This window comes from Petaurus breviceps, unplaced genomic scaffold (genome assembly GCF_028583685.1).
Source record: "Petaurus breviceps papuanus isolate PSGF00001 unplaced genomic scaffold, PetGlider_PUasm1.0 126, whole genome shotgun sequence".
NCBI lineage: Eukaryota > Metazoa > Chordata > Mammalia > Diprotodontia > Petauridae > Petaurus > Petaurus breviceps.
This window is the reverse complement of record NW_027185655.1, coordinates 6,493,172-6,505,554: the sequence shown is the minus strand read 5'-3', so window position 1 is coordinate 6,505,554 and position 12,383 is coordinate 6,493,172. Positions and strand designations below refer to the sequence as shown.

Sequence of the window (12,383 nt, the reverse complement as noted above, 5' to 3'; positions counted from 1 at the left end):
AATGTCATACTTTAAAACAAACTGTCACAAACCTTAGATAATGATCTGAGAGCACGGACAGCATCCCTTCTATCATCCAAAAGAGTAGATGAAGCTACTCGGTCACAAAGTTTCTGTATCTGTCATGAAGGAAACGGCACAGCATTAAACCAGTTAAGAGGTCAGATACAAAATTTTAAATTGAAAAAAAAAAATGACTGTTTAATCTGCAAATGGAAAGGTTCAGGACTAGACTTTTGGAAATCTCACTGGCAACCCCGGGGGGGGTCAGGGACAGAATAAACCCTCTTCTGGCAGGACAGCAATGAGTCCTCCTCCTTCCCTGCCTTTCTCCTGAGGCCATTTTCCAACTGTTTTTTACTCAAGGTGAAAAACCTTCTAGTTCTAGGCACAGTAAAAGAATTCAGACCAAAGACAACAATAGTTCTTACTCTACTTTCAAGATCACAAAAAACAGGATCAAAAATAAAGAGGTTTATCAATGGAACAGATAAGGCAGAATAGGAAACAATGGAATGCAACAGCCCAGTGTCCAACACACCAGAACACATAAAATGAGAAAAGAGCTCCCTATTTGATGGAAATTAGAAAGCAGTCTGGCAGATATTAGGCCTAGAGACCAATACATGAGAGTCTTCAGCAATTAAGCAAACATCAAAAAACAGCAGAATTTAAGAAAGGGGCAAGGGAAAAGGACTGAGAAGGTATCAAAGACCAACTGCCACCCCCCTTTTTTGCCTAGGGTTTTCCTTTCTTCTTCTCCTCTTCCTCCCTCCTCCTCCTCCCACAGAATAAAAGCAAGTGAATTCATTACCACTAATCTCATTACCCATCTTGCAGTTCCCTTACTTTTTGAGGGGACACCAGCATCTTATGTTAACCCTCATCTTATCCCAGGTTCTCTCATGGTAGAGTCAAAAAGAAATTTCTCTAGTCCCTGAATAGCTTCAGTGGCCCCCTATTTCTTGCCAAGGTCACACATGCCTGCCAGACTTGTAAGCTCTGTGTGGAAAGGGATCATAACTTCATGATCTTCACTTTTTTTCCTCCCCGATTTCTTTCTTTACCTCCTATAGCCTATTTTTTTCCCCTGAAGATATCTGCTCACTATTGTCTTTCCCTTTATGTCAATGCCAGAACAGGTGGAAATTGGCCTTCTCCCTACATTCTATAGTCACTTTAAGACAAGGGATCCACGAGTATTATCCATTCAACAAGTATTTCTGAAGCCCCTCCTGTGTACAGCAGAAGTTATCTTCTCATAGTACAGGGGCTCCACTGGGGAAAGGTAAAGAGGTTGCTGCTGGACAAGACGGGGGAAAGTGAGCCACGTGTCATGATGCGGACAGACTAGTAAAGGTGGGACCACTAACTAACGTGACTGAGAACAGCTAGCAAACCAATGGGGGAATCAAGAAATGGGGCTGATGCTGGGGGGAGTTTCCACATAACATGACTGGCAGGGTCAGAGGTAGACACCCTCGGTCTCTCACATATACTCCAGCAAAATGATGAATCTCACACCAGAAGAAATGATGAGGAAATAGATGAGAAACTGCTGTGACTTCTTCCACACCAGAACTAGGGAAGAGGTCAGCCCAAATCCTGAGAGCAGCAGGAAAGGGGCAAGTAGCCCTCAAGAAGTCTCCAGGGTGGGACCCTTGGAAGCCCTGGGGGGAAAAGGAGTCAGTGACCATCACGCTAATACTGGAAGAACAAGGTCCAGGGGCTCTGAGGTCCCGATATGCCAGGAAAGACCCTAATGTGCAACATTCTGAACCTCCAAGATCCAGGGGCATCCTCATGTTTAGGAGATGGAGGTCAGTGGAAGAACAAAGAAGGGGAACCAAAAAGCAGGCCCATCCCACCCCTCCAAAAGCACAGTAGAGGACAGAGCTTAGCCCTGGCACAAAGCCAAGCAAATAAAAGCAAACACTGATTGTTATCAAAAATTATTGAGGCTCAAAGGAAAAAGAAAGAGATTTTCAAGAAGGACAACATGAATACCTAGAAGAAATGAAGCAAGAGATAAAAACAAGCTCTGGAGGAAAGAATTACAAGTTGCTTAGCAGATTCCATGAGAGACCAGGAAATATGAAAGAAAATCTAAAGGTTGGAAATGTAGAAAAAATGAAGGTATCTGATATTAAACATAACTGACCTAGAAAACAGATCAAAAGGAAAGATCATGTAAAAATCATAGGATTTCCCCCAAAAAAAATGCAATCAGAAAACACACACACACACACGGGATAATATCCTTCAAGAAATAAGTTAAAGTTTCTCAAATCTGTTAAAATTAAAGGGCAAAGATAGAAAAAATGCACCTATCCCCTTCTAAAAGTATAGTATCTTGGGAAAGTCCCAGGTCAAACCCAAAGAGCCAAGAACCTAACCTGTTGGGGTCCCCCAAGAGCTGATGGCTGCCACTACACATCGGAGATCCGGGGTCAGAAGACTCCAAATGGCGAAAAGCACTGACTTACAATCATAAGGAACTCATCCTGCAAAACTGACTATAACCTGTGAGAGACCTTTAGTGAACTTCTGAACTTTCAGGGACTTCCAATGAAGGACCAGAGCCGACCAGGATGCCTGAAACAAAGACACTGGGTGGCTTTATACAGCCTGGATCCGTCCGTGTCACTACGGACAGTGACAGTGCTCCCCAGAGATGTGGCACAGAGCCTGCTGCACATCAGGGTCAAACAGAATGACTGGCGAGCTGAATCGACTCCAGCCACACGCGGCACGCATGTTTTTTTTTTTTTTACAACTATCATTACTGGCATTCACATAGTACTTCTGTTTACCAAGAGCTTGAATAAAGCCGGGGCTATTATCATCCCTAATTTACAGATGAAGAAACTGAGACCAAGAGAGTTTTGGGGACTTGCCTAACATGACTGAGGAAAATCAAGCTCTGCCTTCCTATCCATTCCATCTGCACCAGCTGTGACGGGGAGATCTATTTTACAGCCAAAAATAAAAAAAAAAAAGCCTCAAGCTTGCTTCTCAGACCTAATGCTAATGCAATCACACAAATTCAACTAAGGCATCAGACGCTGTGCAGAACTAATCGGTCCAGAAGAGACCAGCGACAGAACCTTGCCCAAGGACTCTGCCACTGCTTCTCCCTTATTTCTCCTGGTCTAATGAGCCTCAATACGATCACAAACTCTGTCTTCTACATACTGTTAACAGTCTGTGGCAACAATTTGAATCGACCAACTGTCACCTGAAATTTCATCACAGGATCATACATTACGCACTGGGAAGCACTTTGGAGGTGACCATATTCCACACCCTCTTCTTACAGGTGAGGAAACATACCCAGGTTTGCACAACTGGTATGATCTGAACCTGTGCACTAGTTTGGCTTCTGATATCCAATAGATAAACCAAAGAAAGGTCACCACACTGGAGATACCAGAAGACAAGGACCTCTCATATCAAGCAATCAAACGTTTGTTAAATCTTACTGCATGAAAGTCACTGTATCGCTACCAACAGAGCCTGTCCTCAAGAACCTACATTCTAGCAAGGAAGACTACACAAGCAGCTAATCATGCACAAAATAAACATACGCAAAGTAAACAAAAGGTAATTAGCAGGTGGTGCCAGTAAAAGGTTGGGGGAGGAGGTAATCATGGTATTTGAACTAAGTTTTGAAGATAATTAGGGATTTTAAGAGAAAAGGATGAGCAGAAAACACATTTATTCCGTGCTTGGAATGCTCTTGGTTAGTGTGAAGAACAGCAAAAAGTGGGCTTCCCGTGAAGACAGTGATATGAAAAGCCATGGCAGAACCATGCTTCCTACATTTGTCCCAGTCAATATGCAAAAAGGGGACTAGATAGAGGAAAAAAAAAAAGAACTGAAGAGAAACAAAAATAAACTCTCATGTCCATCCCAGGAGTGCATGAAAAGCCCACTGGAAGCCTAGGGAGAAGGCATCCCTGATAAAGGATAAGCCACATTCTCTCAGCACCCTGACAATTCTCTAATTAAAATCTAAAATTGCAGAGAAGGAACCACCTGGCTTTGGTAGAGGGAGATGACTTAACTAGGTCTCCCCGGAGCAATGAAATCACAGGTCCGCTCCCAGGACCATTCCTTTCTTAATATGGCTAACAGTATATATCTAAAAAGTAGTGCTGGCCTCATCTGGCCCTAAGATGAGGGATGAAGAAAGGACAGTCACTGTAACCAGTATACCTGATGCAGATCTCGAAATGCTATTATAAGGAAGGGATAAAAGAAATCCCTTTCAAAATAATTATAGAAAGCATAAAATGCCTAGGAATCTACCTTATAAATAGCAACAAAGAAATTAAATGAAATCAACTATAAAATACTGGAGAAATAAAAACTTAGATAACGTGAGTTTTATCAATTCCTCTGGATTAGGCTCTGCCAATATAATAAAAATGACACTGTTGTCTAAATTAATGTATAGATGAAATCCCATATTAATCAAACTCCAAACGGGTCACTTTAGAGTACTAAAGATAGTGTAAAATATACAGAGAAACAAAAGGTCAAGAATCTCAAGGGAAAGAATGGGAAAAGGATCTAGTAGCAAAAGATCTCAAATTATATTACAAAAGAGAAATGATCAAAACTATTTGGTATTGGTAAAAAAGAAACAAATTTCATCAGAACACAAGACCTAGAAGGAAGATTAGCAAAGTAGTGTTCAATAAAACCAAAGACTCTAAACACATTCAAAAAAAATCGCTGAGAAAATAGGCAACAGTACGGCAAAATTCATTTTAGACCAATAACTCACCATAGACCACAATAAATATCATAATCAAAGAAGGGAAAAAAAACCTTTCATAAATATCTAGGGGAAGAGTTCTTTTTGGGGGAGGCCAATTGGGGTTAAGTGACTTGCCCAAGTTTTTGTGTTAAGTGTCTGAGGCCGAATTTGAACTCAGGTCCCCCCTGACTCCAGGGCTGGTGCTTTATTCACTGTGCCACCAGAGTTCTTAACCAAGTAAGAAACAAACAGGATAGGGGCAGCTAGGTGGCACAGTGAATAGAGCACCAGCCCTGGAGGCAGGAGGACCTGAGTTCAAATTCAGTCTCAGACAGGGAACACTAACTAGCCCTGTGACCTCGGACAAGTCACTTTACCCCAAATGCCCTGCCTTCCTCCCTCCAAAAAAAAAAAAAAAAGAAACAGGATTACAGATAAAGTAAACAACTCCAATCACATAAAATTAGAAGGTTCCCAGTTAACTGGATTGGAAAAATCTTTGAAACAAAATTTCTCTGATAAAGGTCAACTATACAAAATAGATAGGAAATTAATATAAATATCTAAGAACAAGAACCATTTCACACAAGGCTAAAGTCGAAAGATAACGAGCAGTTCTCACAGGAAAGGCAAGCTATCGCTAATCAATAAGAGAAAGCGAGCAAGACAACTCAAACTCCACTGCACACCTATCAGAATGGCAAAGATGACAGGAAAAGGGAAATGCCAATTACTGAGCGGTGAAGCACACTAATACACGTTACCATTCTCAAAAGCAATTTGAAACCGCACCCCATACAGCACGAACTTGTGATCCGATACCTATGTTAGCCCAAAGGGATCAAAGCCAAGAGAAAAAGGATGGGCATAGTTTGATTTGCACCAGATTTTAGGAAAGAATATTTTTGCTTCAGAGGAAATACAGGTAGGATTCTACGTATTAAAATGCTTCAGGTGGCGCAGTGAGCCTGGGATCTGCTCCGGCCTCAGATACTCAGCACCCACACAAAAAATAATAATAACTGGCCGTGTAACCATGAGCAAGTTACTCAACCCCGACTGCTTTAAAAAAAAATGCTTCAAAGGAAGTAAGCTCAAGATGGATGAGAAATGGTCAAGAATAAAATTCTAATGACACAAAGGTAGACAATTTCAACGTGGAGGAAGAATAGGATTTGTTTGAAGAGACCAATGTGGACACACACACAAGGAACTCATAAAGCAACTTAAAATGTGAACAAGAAATGTACGGAAGAAAGAAGGAGGGTGAAAATAACAAAAGATGAATATAAGAGTGTGACACAGTCTGGTAAAAAGTGTTCTGAAATCTAAAGCTCAGAATGGATGGACGCTAGTGAGAGAAATAAAGACAATAAAAATGATCAAAGATGAAACAGACCTTTGCTTACGGTAGAGAAGAGAGAGCTATGAAATTGGTTGTTGTTTTGTTCTTTTCTGAAAAAAGAATGAACTTTACACTAAAAATGATAGACAAAAATTACTAACAGGTATTGACACACAAGGTAAGTAAGGAGACAGTAAAAATGAGATAGTAAAAAGACACCAAGGTTTTATTTTTCTTTCTTTCAAATGAGGGGAGGGGGAAGGCACCCTAGGGGGCAATAATGGGATCACCAAAAAATCTGTAAAGGAGGGTCTGAAGTATTTCAAAACATCTATTAGAGAATAGAATGATAGTCAGTAAGAAATACCAACAGAATACATCTGGAGATATGTTGAATATACTTAAAAGAGAAAAAAAGCACACGGCAAAAAAGAAAAGCTCATAGTTCCATGTACCATTCATTCTCTTTTCTGCTTTACATATGGAAATGTCCATCTTATTTGGTGTTGGTTAAGTCCAGAATTTTTTTAAAAAGAAAAAAAATAACCCTACAGGACTATGAGTTTAACTGCAACTGAAGCTCAATTGTAGAACAGATCATTAAAAAGAAACTGGTTAACATCTAGAAAGAGAAGCAGAGATCATAAAGAGCGAGGCCTGGTTTCATGAAGAACAGGTTACACCACATCCTTTGACCCATCAACACCACTACTAGGTCTATACCCCAAAGAGATCAAAGGAAAAAAGAACCTGTATGTACAAAAAGGTTTATAGCAGGTCTTCTAGTGGTGGCAAAGTACTGGAAATTGAGGGGATGCCCATCAATGAAGAAATGGCTGACAAAGTTGTGGTAGCTGATTGTGATGAAATACTACTGTGCTATAAGAAATGAGGAGGGGGATAGTTTCAGAAAAACATGGCAAGAACTGATGCAAAGTGAAGTGAGAAGAACCAAGAGATCATTATGCACAGTAACAGCAATATTAAATGATCAACTGTGAAAGACTTAGCTATTCTCAGCAATACAATGATCTAAAACAATCCCAAAGTACTCATGATGAAAAACGCTTTCCACCTCCAGGGAAAGAACTGATCAATTCTGAATGCAGACTGAAGCATACTTTTTTTAAACTTGATTTTTCTTGGGATTTCTTTTGGTCTATGTTTTATTTCATAACATGACTAATATAGAAATGTTTTTCGTTACCTCACTATAACCTATATAGAATTGCCTGTCTTCTCAATGAGGGGGAAGGAGGAAAAAATTTGGAACTCAGAATTTTTTTTAAATGTTAAAAATTGTTTTTACATGTAATTGAGGAAAAAAATATTTTTTAAAAAAAGAAATCACAGCAAAACCAGAACTGGAAATAAAAATGATACTCAGGAAAAAAACAACAACCAAGTTATGCCGGGTAAACCTCATTTCCAGTTTTTCACAGGATTACTAAACTAGGAGATGATAGGAATGCTGTGAACAGAGCTTATCTAGGTTTAAACAAAGGTCTTAAGAAAGTATTTCATACTTTTCTTTAGAAAATACAGACGGACATGGCTTAGGTTTAGAAAATAACACAAGACGGATTCAGAACTGGCTGGAAGGCCAGAGTCAAAGAGTAGTCGTGAATGTTTCAAAGAGCAACTTTGCAAGTCTCCAGTGGAGTACCACAGGGATCTGTTTAGCCCTGTCTGACACTTCATCAGTGACTTGGATAAAAGTTTATGTAACAAAAAGGTAGGAAGAACAGCCAACACCCTGATAAAGAGTCAGTATCCAAAAGGATCTTGACAGGTTAGCACTAAGTGTCCTCCAGTGGCAGCAGGGAACTAAGAATGGTTTCTATATTTTTAAATACAATATAACTTTATTTAACTTGTCCAAGAGTGCACAAAAACTGTGTCTGGTCCTCAGGCTGTATCTTGCCAACGCCAACCCCCGCTAGAGCACTGTGCCCCCTCCAATTACAAGAAATTCAACAGAGACAAATGTAAAGTCTTTTACTCAGGTACCCAAAACCCAACTTCATGCTTCCAAATCGGGGAGGGCTGGATAAAAAGCAGTCGTGCAGAAAAAGATCTGAGGGTTTTCATGAACTACAAGCTCAACATGAGTCTGTGATGTGATCTTGGGCTTTATTTATAAAGAGGCACAGCTTCACAGGGTAGGGAAGTAACAGCCTCACTTTTCTGCACTCTTTTCAGGTCTCATCTCTGGGTGCCAGGAAGGACACTGACCAGGGAAGGACTGTGAGTCTATATCATACGAGGATGGGTAAAGGAAAAGGACATACTTATCCTGGAGAAGGGCAGAAGCTAGCTGTCTTCAAGTATCTGAAGGGCAATCATGTGGAAAACGGATTAGATTTGTTGCGTTTGGCTCCAAAAGGAAAAACCTTTTTTACACTATTCGGTGTAAATTACAAAAAGATAAAATTAGGATTGATGTCAGGGAATGAAGTTAATGATGCAAAGTGGAACTGCCTGCTTCAGGACACAGGGGGCTCTGGCTCCTTGGAGGTACTGAGGCAGAGGCCAGTGACCACTTGTATTTTATAGGGGAAGAGAAGGGAAGAAGCATCTGTTAAAGTGCCTGGCACTAAGTGCTTATAAGTGTTATCTCGTGTGGTCCACACAATAACCCTGTGAGGTGAGCAGTATTATGATCCCCATTTTACAGTTGAGAAAACTGAGGCAGAGAGGTCACGTGACCAACTCAGGTCACACAGCTACAAGTACCTGGGTGGGGATTAATGTGAATTCCTTGGTGTGGGGGTTGGCCCAAACTAGGTAACCATGCAAGTCCTCCCAATGCTTAAACTCTGCCATTCATCATATACAAAGATATTAATAATAGCACTTTTTTTCTTAAATTCACACACACACACATACACACTCTACAACTGTTATCAGCAGCAGTACTTTTGTTGTAGCAAAGAAATAGAAATAAAGTGGAAACTCATCAATTGGGGAATGCATATTAATATGATGGAATCTTATTTTACTGTAAGAAATTGCAAAAGGCCCAGATTCAGGGAAACCTGGGTGAGTTATGTGAGCTGGTGTGCAGTGAAGGGAGCATCATCCCAACAATTCATTCAAGGACAACATGGTAAAGAACAAGGGTTCCAAAAGACTTCAGAACTCTGAGCAATCACAGCTCCATAGGGAGAGGAAAGCGTGCTTCCCACCTTAGCAGCAGCAGGAGAGCCTGAACTTATTCTCCTTGATTATACTTATTAAAGGGGAGGGAGGAGGAGTGTGTGTGTGTGTGTGTGTGTGTGTGTGTGTGTGTGTAAGAAAAGACAGGACAGCAAAGGAAAAAAAAGAGTGGCAATGAAACCTTCTAAAACACACAGAAGAGAAGATTAAAAAGAGACAGAACTGTAATTCTATACATTTAAAAAGGGATAAGTAGATTCCAAAATTATGAAGATCAAGCAGGACTGGAAAGAAATGAGAGAGCCCTCCAAACCCACCTCTTTGTGGCAGTGTGTGAGTGCAGAAGGAGGTGGTATCCACTGGTATTGCACATGCTTTTGAACTGTTTCAAAGTATTGATAAGTTGAGCAGATTTTTTTCCTCCTTCTCCTTATGTTTTCAAAAAATCACTGTTATATGGAACAGCTCTCTGGAGAGAGGGGTAAGGATAATGGGCAAAACTAAGATGAGATGAAAAAAAATAATAAAAACTTATTTTTAAATGCTCATTAACTGAAAAAAGTATTTTTTCCCTAATAAATAAATGATAAATAAAAGTATTCCCTAAAAAAGGTAAATGGAGAAGCATGATAAGGAATCAGAATCCAGTTTCATGTTAAAATCCACATTCTATTCTTCTTTGTATACTCAACTACTCCTATGTGTTTGCTGCCTCTGCCAGGAAACTGTAAGCACCTGGAGAGGGGGACTGTCTTTTTTTCTGCCTTTATATCCCCAGAGATCACTCAGCATCGTGAGGGACACACAGCAGGTAATGAATAAACGCCTACTGACTAATTTGTAGGCACTCCCTCAACGAAACAAGGGAGCAGGAAGGCCAGCAGAGCTTGCCACTCCACTCTGGGAGGCCAAGGCTTCCAAGGAAGGAGACTGGCCAAGATGGGAAAGGCTTGAAACTAACCAGAGAGCCTTATAACCTGACTAAGGTACAATGTGAAAGTATTTACAGGTCCTATACTTGACTATAAGCCGCCATGACTAGAGCGGAAGAGCGGGGGGGAGAAGGGAGGGGGACAAAATGTGAACTCAAGGAATTGTGGAATAGAATCCTGTAAACTAAAAGGAAACAAACAAATTAATTAATTAAAAAAAAAAAGAAAAACACCAAGCAGAGAGCCTGAGAGCAGGGTTTCTTAGCGGAGGCCCCCCGAGCACGCCCCTCCCCACCCGTGAACCTGTCACGGTCTGAGCACAGCTGCCTGCTGAGGGTTGGCAAAGTGCTTCAGCAGCCTTGCTGGGGCCCTCACAACACCCCTGAGAGAACGCAGGTGCCCTCATGCCCACTTTACAGAGGCGGTCACGGCTCTGGAGAGGGATTCTGTCTCTTTATAACCACACATGCGTGTACATGTATGACCCAAACACACACATGCAACATCACATACAAAAGCGCACCCCGCATGTAGGCACCCGCGCACACCCGCGCGGGTCAGCACCGGCCGCGGTGCCTGGCCCGGGTGTGTAAACACGGCACTCACACGCCCACCGCGGCCGAGCCGCTAATACAGGGCTCCCGGCGGCCCCGGCCCCCCCCCCCCCCCCCCCCCGCCCCCCCCCCCCCCCCCCGGGCGCCCGGCGGCCCCGCCCCCACCCTCCCCCTCCCCCCGGCCCGCGGGGGCCGCGCCCCTCCCCCTCCCCGCTCCCGGCGGCTCCTCTCCCTCTCACCGTCTCGGCCCCCGAGGGTTGGGGTCCGGTGCTCTGACCCCCCATCACCCCGCGAAAGAAATTCATCTTGCCGCTCGCTCCGGGAGGCCGAGGTTCCTCCCAGCCCCTCCCCAGAACCCCTACCCTCGACCTGCCCCCCCCCCCAACTCCCAGGCCTAGCCCTCGAACTCCGGACCCGGCCCCCGGCCCGTCCGTCCGCCCGCCCGCAGCCGCACAGCCCGGAAACCACCGCCGGCGGGCCGGCCTGCGCATGCGCGCGGACGTGGCCTGACGTGGCGGCCGGGAGGGAGGGGGGGGGAGGGGACCGGCAACTGCTCCTGAGCTCGCGAGGAGCCCTCGGAGGCCCCGCCCCTGACCCCGCCCCCTCCAGGAGGAGCCTTTCCTGAAGGTCCTAGCCGGGAACTCTCCTGCAGTTCGCAGTTTGTCTCCCTCATTCGAGGGCAGGGACAGATTTTTCCAAGTCTAGGCGAAAACATTTATTAAGCACCAGCTGTGTGCCAGGCACTGTCAGTCAACCACCGATTAGGCACCTACTGTATGCAAGGTACTGCGCTAAGGCTGAGGACACAGAGAAAGCCAAAGCAAACTCTGGGAAATGGCAGTCCGCCGAGGAGCTCAGCACAAACGATTGGTGCACAGTAAGAGGGAGGCACCGCGATTAAGCCGCCCCGGGCTCAGAGGGGCCGATTCTCAAGTGCTAGACCACTGACCAGTGCCCTGCATGTCTGGGGCTCTTTCTCAAATTCCCCATTTTTACCACCTCGTCCACCAGCTCGGTAGCATCGCCTTTTGTAAGAAAGAGGGATAAAAGCAGCTTGGCTAAGCTAAATAACAAAGTTCGGCAGCGTGTGCCGCATCCCACTCCCCATGCTGCCCTAGGGGTTTGGTTTGAATTCCGAAAATGCCCCAAATGAGCATTTCCTTCTACGAAGCGGAGCATACCAGGGAAAAGGACTGTACAGGAAACCTCTATCTCACATAGCTTGCTTTTCAAAAAATAAAGTAGAATCTATTCAAAAAAGTTAAACATTTTAAAGCTGTTCCAGCTGTCCACTTCCTTCTGTGCCTCTCAATTCTCTTCTGTGCATTAAAAAAATGTTTTAATGTGCCTCTTTTTAATCACTAATCATTTAATTAGCATAATAATTATTAATTAATAAGCAGAATCAAGCATGAAGATAACCCAATAGATCCTCAGGATGACCGGTAATTTCAATGAATGAGTTCTTGTCTTTTAAAGTAGTTTTTCTTCATAATGTTGTTGTCATTATGTAAATTGTTGTGGTTCTCCTTTTACTCAGTATTAAGCCATCCAAGTATAAGGAGAGGACTGGTCAATGAGCACCCAGACACTATGAGAGGACTGGTCAATGAGCACCCAGACACTAT

At 43.2% G+C, this 12,383-nt stretch overlaps 1 protein-coding gene across 2 annotated transcripts in view; it reads right to left on the bottom strand.

Annotated features, from left to right (window-relative positions):
• Positions 1–11,147, bottom strand: part of USO1 (USO1 vesicle transport factor) — an 85,260-nt gene extending 74,113 nt beyond the window's left edge. For both annotated transcript variants that reach the window (XM_069091993.1, XM_069092002.1), the window contains exons 1-2: positions 10,995–11,147; positions 33–119 (exon numbers count right to left, since the gene is read on the bottom strand). In XM_069091993.1, the coding sequence (XP_068948094.1) occupies positions 33–119; positions 10,995–11,060 (153 nt within the window). In that variant the 5' untranslated portion in view covers positions 11,061–11,147. The remainder of the gene's footprint in view (positions 1–32; positions 120–10,994) is intronic.
• Between the last annotated feature and the right edge of the window lie 1,236 nt (positions 11,148–12,383).